The sequence below is a fragment of the Octodon degus genome, unplaced genomic scaffold (assembly GCF_000260255.1).
Source record: "Octodon degus isolate 3935 unplaced genomic scaffold, OctDeg1.0 scaffold00189, whole genome shotgun sequence".
Classification (NCBI taxonomy): domain Eukaryota; kingdom Metazoa; phylum Chordata; class Mammalia; order Rodentia; family Octodontidae; genus Octodon; species Octodon degus.
The window spans coordinates 57,656-67,325 of record NW_004524765.1 but is presented as its reverse complement, the minus strand read 5'-3'; the positions used below and the strand labels follow the sequence as shown (position 1 = coordinate 67,325).

The following is a 9,670-nucleotide window of genomic DNA, read 5'->3' as shown; positions in this document are numbered from 1 at the left end:
TCCTCCTCCCCTTCCCTTTTCCCTCACCATCATCTCCCTCTTCCTTCTCTTTCTCTCTGCATTTCTTCTGCTTGAGATCTGCTAAGCTTTCCTGGAGCTAAGTTAGGTTATCAAAGTTTTAGTTGATACCAATGTTCCTGCCTTACCACAGGTCTGAGGAGAACAACAGTTTTCCCCTTAAAGAAAGGAGTGGAAACTCTTGTTGTGAGAAAGTAGAATAACAAGTTCAGCCAGGTGAGTCCTGAGGTTTGCAAGAAGCTGACCCTGGCCAAGTGGAGCTTTAGCGGGCTGTTAGAAGATGGTCACTTTTCAGAGAGAAGCCTTGAGCTGTTCTCCATCTTTCCCTGGCTATGGAACTCAAACAGCAGAGATCAATGGATTTTAGGAAAATTGTTATCTATTGTAAAGTTCCTTTCAAATCCTATAAATGAACTCTATTTAGCAAAGTTGCTACTCTTGTACATTAAGAACAGCTCCAGCTCTGTAGGACAGCTTAGACTCCTATGTTGTTGTTCTTGTTTCTTTCATGATAACATTTAAAATGCTCAACTGTTGTGATCGACTATGATTAAAATGGAAAATTAGTATGCTAATCTCTCATGGGCTGGGGTATTGTACTTATAACTTGGGCTGAGTTCAACATCTAGTCTAACTCATGAAATACAAGGGCAGCCCGAAATGTGTCTAGTGCCACACAGTTTCTTAAATTTTAAAGTGCATTTCAGTGAGGGGAAAGGTTGGAGGGGTGTGTGAATGTGGCCGCAGTGTACTCTGTTTATTAAATGAGTGGTTCAGACATGTGAGTTAAGGGCAAGGATGATGCCGTGTGCTGCACTGTAGATAATCTTTACAACAAACATAAGGAGATGATTATCATTTCTAACCCCGAGCCTCACGTAGGGTAATTAATTTGTTTGTAGTTCATGTGAGAGCTACAATCTGAATCTAGCTCTAACTCTGTGAAGGCCATATGCCAAGTTTTTTGACCTCTATCCAGGAGGTACAATGATGTGGCAGAGTGTGACCAGGACACAGCCCAAACTTGCCACATCCTTCTATCAACATAATTCTACATGGTGGCATTTTAAAATGCCATCTTGTGTTAAATCAGATGTGGATGTGATACAGTATTGGCTATGGAATTTGAATGATTTCAAATTCAGGTGTAAAATTCAAAAGAAATTTTGTCTTTGAGAGGGGCCACGTTTAGCTTGACTTCCAGGTGATGGAAATCATTTTCTTCTTGGGGAAGAGTTGCTTAAGCGAGGAAAGTCTGAGGTACCAAGACCTAGGCCAGGAAACTACTTTGGATTTTTTCAGGACTCAAGTTTTCTGTCACAGTCCAAGCGGACGATGCGGGGATGGGGCCTAAAGTCTCTGGAGTACGGAAGCCCTTTGGTGCTCGACCTCCAAATGTCAATAACGACTTCTTATTTTGCAGAAAGCCATTATTGAAAACCGAGCTCTGTGGATGGCCATCAAAAGATGTTTTGGTTATCGATCAAAAAGCCAGTATCGGGTATGGCAGCGGAACTTGGCAAACGACTCCAGCTGGCCCCCGCTCAACCAAGTGTCCTACTCCGATATGCCGGGGTGTGGCCGGGCGGTTTCCTACAGCAACCCTGTGTTTGAGAGCAACGGAGAGCAGCTCTGAAGGAACTGTGAGGCCCAAGTTGATGTGGTGGAGGAACAGGAAAAGGGGCCTGGGTCAAGTGATGCTAACGCCACGAGGCTCTGACCATACAGGCTGGAGTTGCGGGGAAACCTGTCAAACCACGGCGACAAAATTAAAGACTGACAAAATATTTCCTGCAGAGAAAAACGCTGCCCCCAAAGAGTGCTTTTCTCTTGGCTTCTGAGAATTAGAGGAAGCTAGTGAACCAGGAGCGGGCCAAGGATTGAAGTGGCCCAAGAGATTGGGATGCCAAGGGGAAAAAATGTGTACTCTGTCTCTTTTTGTTGTTTTGTTTTTTCAGTGCTAGGCCCTTGAATACACTACATAAGCATGCTGTAACACTGAACCACAGCTTTGGCTGTGTAATCTCTTTTTTCTTGGATAATATTCCCTGTATGAGTGGAGGGGGGAATCATACTATGTATATGCCTAGAATTGTAACATGTTAAAGATCAATTTTAAAATTTTTACTTCACTGTTGGAAAGTTAATTCATGGGAATCATTGGGTCAGTTTTCACTGTCTGGTTTTCTTTCTTGGTGGTGTTGTTCAGATTTCGAGGATTTTTCTTCTCTTTCTGCCTTTCCCTGCATGTTATCAAGGATAAACTGAGCTTATACTGCAATGACAACCCCCCCTAGCTCAGAGCTCTAACAGGCTAGAGCTTTATTGCTCCAGGTGTCTCTAGAACAGCTGTCTTCAGAATAGTGATGGCTTTGGTCTGGGGCTCCACCATCACAGCCCAAGGACTCTGTGTGTGTGTGTGTGTGTGTGTGTGTGTGTGTAGCATGCCAGGGAAGGAAGACACTACTGAACACATGAGTGATCAAGTGACAAGTGACACCCCGTGCACCCCTTTTCTGATCTCATAGGAGGGAATTTAGCTAAGGAGCTTCGGAATGCAGGCTCTGGCGCAGAGGGCTGCTTCTGAGGCATATGACTTATGACTATACTGAAGCTCCGGCTTACCAGGCCCTCTCACAGGGCTCAAGGCTCTGCTAGTTCCATTTTGCAATTGTGAGCAAGAACCCTCACAGCTCTCAGTTTACACCACGTCCCACAGATGAAATAGCTGTCAGGCTTTTAAGTCACACCAAGAGAGGAAGGCAGCTTCTCTAGGAGCACCAGTGTGTCTCCTCCTCTCTTCTCCTGACCTCTTTCCTCTCCTCTTGCATGCATGACCAACTCCGACTGTTCTCTTGCCTCTGCTACTTTGGAGAAATGTTATTCTTGTACATTCTTATTCAATACTTTATATTTTATTATTTTCCTTTGTGTTATGCATGGATTTAATGCATAATGATGCCATTAGTAATCCCTGGTACATGGGCAGGATGCGCCTTCGTTCTCTGTGCCACCTTTTCCACCCTCCCCTCCCGTCCATCTCTCAGCTGCCCTTGTTTTCACAGAACTTCCATCTCACTGTTTCCTGTTGTGTGTCTTTTATTTTGCTCTTTTGTTTATTTATACTTTGGACTTTTCATGTGACAGAAACCGTGAGCTACTTAAACTCCTGGGTATGATTGCCTTAACTTACCACTGTAGTCTTGTGCATTCTGCACTATAAACCATCCCTCATTTAAATCCACTCACAATTATTACTTTTCTTTAGTTTAGGGGTTAAGTTTCTGGAGAACTAAAACTTCCTATGTTGTCACTGTCGCAGCTTGCTTCTATTGGATTAATGTGGCATAGAAAACACCCAGGTTTCTGATAGGTCAGTCAGTAGCCAGCACCAAATTCTCAGAAACTAGCTACATCCACATAGTATTTTAAAGTAAAGCACAACATTCATTATGAACATGCATTGCTGAAGTGAACATTGTGAGCAGAGGGTGGCTTTTCTGGCCCAACTGGGCTTGGCTGCTTACTAATAGCATTTGCAAGCATTCCTTTCCCCACGGAGCTCTTGAGCAGGGCTGCTGGGTCAGTGGCTGCGGCTGATTTGGGGGAGACAGTGTCTCCTAGCTACAAGGTACCTTGTTGCCTCTGTTTCTGCTTTTACAATAGGGCACAAAGCTATTGCTGTCTCACATCAGTAGCATCATTGTCTTCCTCAGCGTGGAAAGCAACACTTCCATTTACAGTCAGCTCTGGCAGCGATGTGACTGCTCATGTATGCTGTGCTGTGAGCCATTTCTTAGAACTGATACTGTCCCTCATTCTCCCCGAAGTGGAGGGCCAGCTAGTGGCAGTCTGCATCCTCCTTGTGAGCAAGAGTGATGTGTGCAGTTCATACTTCAGCGAGTCTTTCACCAAGTGGAGTCTCCTCCCCTCGCTTGCTGGAGTGACCCACCCAGCTCTGGTACTTGACGAGGAAGAGGAAGGGCTGATCATTTCCTCCACGGCAATGACGACACTGAGATTCAGGGTGATGAGAGCAGACCCTGGCCTCAAACACAGATCTGGGCAAAGCTTCGTGCTCCCCAGCAGCTCCTAATTCTGAAGCTCCAGCAGGGAAGGAGGCTCAGCGTGATTACACAGTCAAACAATATTTCTTATTTTCCAGGTGGTGAAAAGAACACTTTACTAAAAACGGGACATCTGTTCAAATAAATGCTAGGCATCTTGCCAGGTCTGGACTAAAGCTATGCTAAAATCATAATAAAACATAACCCCAACATGGATATCTGTTGGTTTTTTCAAGAGTCTGGGTTACTGTTGTTTTGGTCCTCTAAGGTTTCATTCTCAACAATTGACAAATGGAAGCAGGGTTAGAGGACTCTGGTTCTCCATCAACCACAAGCTCTGAAAATCTTTGCCAGAAGGGACACATCAGAAGACTGTGTTCTTGGGACTCATCAGATCTTAGAAGCAGAAAGTGAAAGAAGAGGGAAGACAGCCTGGGAAGTTCACCAGGGAACTGTGGGAGTCACGACTAAAAACTTGAAGGATTTCACAGGAAAGATCAGAACCCGCTGGACAGCAGCATTAGTAAAGACCGCGTGGGAGCAAACCCAAGCAGACATGAAGACCACGGAGCTAGCAGCCAGCTCTGAAGCATGGAAAAGCTGACAAGTGCGACGTCTGCGACATCGCAGGCCTCTCTTCTAAGATGGCTTAAAGAAGGGAGACAAGGATCAGCTGAAGCCCACCCTCCGGGCTCAGTACCTCAGCATTTCAGTTGTGCACTGTGATGTGAGCCGTTTCCTACAGAGGCCCACACAGAACACCAGACGATGGCTGTGGGGAGATAGATTGGAGAGAGATCCTCCTAGCTCACAGCATGGTGCAAACATACAGATTTGGTGCCTTGTGCTCTAGGAGGGAGCTCCCAGGGGAGTCCAGAGTCTAGCCACAATGCTTAGAGTGAGGAGTCGTGAATCCTATACTGACAGCTGGAAGAATATTTCAAAAATGATTTTTCTTTTTAGAAAGAAGGTTTTGAAAACTTGGGGTAATGAAGCATAAGGAGTATCTCAAATGTGAGTGTAGAGCTACCTGCTGAAAATATACCTTCCTCCCGGCCAGGACTTGGTCGAGATTCCTCCAGATCCCCCAGGTCTTCAGTCCCACGCACCTGACTGCTCTGCGCTCTCTGCTCCACAGATGTGAGGGCCTGAGGACCGACGGCCTCCCTGTTCTCTTGCACTCACGGAAGTGTGCATTTAAGCCCTTCAGATGTGGCAATGGCAAAGGGATTATCTATTCAGAACCCTGTACTTAGTTTATGTTATAATAAGTTATTCTTTACAAAAGTGGCAGGTGCAATCTGCAATCGTGTTTTCTAAACTGTCTGTCTCTGTCTCCTCTCCCCTCCTTACAGTGAAGTCTTTTACTCTAACAAAATGAGACGGTCTACTCCAGTAATGTTGAATTGAAATAACGTCTTTACAAGATTCCAGGCATGTGTTGACACTACAGATGGCATTATTTTCTGCTTTGTATGCAAGTCTTCACCATCTAAAAACACTTACTTGTCCTCTCATTTCAGCCTTGTATCTTCAGAGGAAAGCATGGCAAGGACTAGTATCCCCCTTTAATGAGGTGCCAGACCCTCGTCTCAGCGTATTGCTAAGGGCTCATGGCTGGTGGTAGAGGAGAGGCCTACGATGCAGAGCCATCAGCGAGTTCCCCTGCTGTGTTGTTGTTCTGTTTTTTCATAAATGAAAAGTTTCTAGTACTGATCCAGAAGCCAGTTATCAGCTGCAATTGCCACAGTGGGTATAATTTCCCCTAGACAGATTTTAGATTCTCATAGAAGTTCCCCGGAACCTGCCCATCAATCCCAGGAAAGGCCAGCTCCCACAGCTGAGGGTATGGACCCTAACACGATGTGCTATGAACCTGTTTCATGAGGCCACATGAGGCTCTTGTTTCTGACTGCAGCAACCAGAAGCAAGGACCTGTATGTCTGGTTGAAATTTGTCCAGGGCCCGCTCTGTATAGCTTTCCAGAGTCATATAAATTCTAGTCTGGTTTCCCACTGTTATCATCCATGTGCATGAAACAATTTAAAGCTCCTATCTCATACAACATCCGCTCTGCCTCTTGGTTTCCCTAAGAGTTGTTGAACTCATCTTGTTAACTTTATCAATAAAACAATGTTCCTCCGAATTGGACAAACATACAAATAAGGATGCCAGGATGCAGCTGGGCTGGAGCTGCTAGGAGTGATCCTCCTGGCTTCCCACACACCCAGAGGCTGTGACACCCTAGAAGACTGCCCTGGCCACCCCCTCTGCCTTGAGGCTCTGTCTGCCAGCCCCACACCCACAGCTGCTTCCTCCAGGAGGGCTTCCCTGACCATCCTATCCACTGTTGGCCTTCTGCACTAGCTTGGGTTGTTTTTCTGATCTTATTTGTGCAGCTCTTCAGGTGATGGAGACTTGAAATGAACTACTCATTTAAGATTGCATCCTTAGGAAATCCCTGGGCTGAGTCTATAACCTGGGGCTACTGACGTCTACATCAAGGTTTTTCGTACTCTTCATTCCTGACCAGATTCTGCTGAACAAATTAGTGAATCCGAAAAATACTGAGCATTGCAAAACCTGTGTACAGTGAATGTAAAACTCTCCAAGAGGCCTCTAGACTCTCCCAACACTGTTTATTTTGGTTCTTTCTCTGCCCTTGCCTCCTTCTCCTTCATGTGCTGGCTCCACAGACATTCGGAGGAGTCACTGTCCTGCGACGAAGGCTCACTGTGGAGACTGTGAAGTTGGAAGTTAAGTTATGGAGGGCTGGACTGCAGGGAGGAGACCTTATACGGTGTGTGTGTGTGTGTGTGTGTGTGTGTGTGTGTGTTGTGCATCCATATTGCATTGTCACAACACAAAGTGGTGGTTCTGTGTGGTGTCAAAGAGGCCTTGTGGGTGAGAGTGTTTGCTTCTGCCCCCACAGCACAGGGATGTGTAGGGGCAGTGCCCGCCACCCCATTTCTACTCAGGTCTCCAGTCCCTGAAAGGAGCCTTTCTTAGTACTGTCCTATTCTGCAACACTTGGTCACTGTCTGGTGACTGCAGGAGCCTCTTAACTGCTCCTCCCCGCTCAGGTCTCTCTTTTCTCTTTCCTGAGGTCTCTGTGAATTCTAGTGCTCACATCTGATGTGATGCCCATGTTCAGAAATCCTCGACATTCTAGTCTAAATGATCTACCATAAAAAGGCCATGCGGTGTAGTGAGGAGTTCAAGGCCCTTTGCCCTGCCCATATCTAGTCTCCACTTGGGCTTTTCCTTTATTTTCTTTCAGTGTCCACTGCAGCAATTAAACCTTCTCTTATTCCTACTCATCTACCTAGATATCTTTGCTCACATACTTTTCTGTCCACCCATCCAATCCCTCCCACTTCCCATTATCCAGTTAGAATGCCACCCCCTCTGTCAGGCCAGGAGGGAGCACTCCTGTGTCTGCCTCCCCAGCACACTCTCCCTCACCCTCTGTTTTTTGTGGCCTCCAACTTTTCCAACCTTGTGCTGTGCTCCCATGGTGCTCCAAGTTCCCCTGCATCCCACCGTTCTCACTCAGACTAGCACCTATCTTCTGAGGGACGGATTAAGCCTGAATCACTTCAAGTTCCTATTCCTGGCACTGGACCAAACTGAGGGGCTCAGCAAGTATCTGTGACATGACTGAATAAAAAATATAATCACTGGGATATTTCATTGATTTGTCTTCCTTTGTCTGTGGACATCTGTTTTCTATCCAGTACAAAGAAGCTTAACTCAGACAATAGTGCTACGAATAAAAACAACTAGAACTTACAAAGTATAGTGATTACAACATCATGCTTAGCTTGCCCATCTACTTACATAGTGAGGGGTAGGAGCATAGTGTGGAATAGAGGAAGGAGGGAGCTCTATGTCGACAGGACACTCGCTTCTTTTGTGAGGGTGTGAGGGCTTTCCTAGGACAATGCCCCAAAAGTAGAGAGAGTTGAGATGAATGAGCTTGTTTAAAAAAAGAACAGGCATTGGTTAAGAGGAAACAGGTAAAATTGGAATACAACAGGGTTTAGTTTTGCTCCTGATTGTTGGTTTCATTCCTCTTTTAAGTTCTTTTGCAAGGTTCCAAGGAAGGAAAAGCTATGAAGAAAAGAGGGATAGAGACAAGGACAGATAGGGTGCATGGGCAAAATCACCGGGGAACGACTTCAGGCTAAGAGGCAGATGACTTTCCTAATAGCCACCACTGAGGCACATGGAAGCTGGCCTCATAGCATACACACACACACACACACACACACACACACACACACACATACATCCTCTGAGTCATGTGTGTTCTGCATGTCATAGTGTAGTATAAGCGGGGTGGAGGGAATCTACCCATGACTCTGTCACTGGGCAGTGACATAGATACATGAACGTAGGTGCAACATGCCTGTTGCTAGTGGCTGGAGATGTCACATGGAGATAGATTTGTGACACAAAGAGTCTGAGTCGGTCTCTGAGTAGCTCGTGGAAAAAGAAAGTGGTTAAAGGAGATAGGGAATGGCTGAAGGGGACACAAATTGCCTATGCACACCACAAAGTTCTGGGGTCCCCAGAATCCATCTCAGAGGTAAGCATGGCCCCCAGCAGCCCAACCACAGGAGCTACATACACCATTCCAAAAGGGTAACCAGCAGTCCCCACAACTACCATGGGTAGAAGGAGAGAAAAGCGTTCTGTAACCAGGAACAATGCATGCTGAAGGACAGGCTGGGGATATCTGTGGTCTTCTTAGTGAGGGGGGACTGTGGCGTGGTGGGACTTCTATGGCCCTGCTTTTGACTGTTGTCTCAGGCTTTTGCAACTGGGGGAACACACAGGTATTGATAGGAAAGAAACCATTGCACAATATGATACCAACTTGGGAATAGCCACAGGGGAACATTAGGGGGATAAGCCTCCCTGGAGCAGAGCTCTAAGGCCAGAAGTTCCTTGTCCATTTTGGAGGTAGACAAAGTATAAGATGACACAGCACCACAGCTGGCTGGATATTGTTTCTTAAAACCTGAGCTCATTTCTCCTTGACCCAGCTCAAATCTGTCCTGAGAATTTTTCATAGGCTTAAATAACCTAAAGAATTCAGCCACAGAGCATGACTAATCAGAAACTGGCTTGATCTAGGGGGACTGTGTAGGCTCCAATCCTTCCTGGGTAAATTATAGAACTCAAATTTGTTCTGCATGCCATGTTATTCTTGGGAAACTTCAAATCATTGTATCTTCCCAGACCTCAGGGATAGTGAGGTTCACAGGTGACTCTGGGTATGTGGGTGACTCAGGAAGCAGGAGTCTGAAGAGATGTATGCTGGAGCAAGGACGGAACCGGCCTCAGGGGGTAAGAGAGCAGCAGTGCATCTGAAGCCACCAGCTTCTACAAGGACCTGTCAGACCATGTCATTCAGTTCATAATGGGTCTTTTTCAGGCAGCGATGAATGATAATCAAGGGTACAAGCTTAGCATCAAACAGGTCTGACTTTTAATTCAGACTTCTCTGATTGTAACTGGATTCTCTGCATGCATTCTTAGTTTTCATGGCTCGTAGCATGGGAATAGTATTTATTATC

At 45.9% G+C, this 9,670-nt stretch overlaps 1 protein-coding gene across 1 annotated transcript in view; it reads left to right on the top strand.

Annotated features, from left to right (window-relative positions):
* Positions 1-2,143, top strand: part of Atp13a4 (ATPase 13A4) — a 164,198-nt gene extending 162,055 nt beyond the window's left edge. The window contains exon 30 of the mRNA XM_023704135.1: positions 1,442-2,143. Within this exon, the coding sequence (XP_023559903.1) occupies positions 1,442-1,654 (213 nt within the window). The 3' untranslated portion in view covers positions 1,655-2,143. The remainder of the gene's footprint in view (positions 1-1,441) is intronic.
* The last annotated feature ends 7,527 nt before the right edge of the window (positions 2,144-9,670 follow it).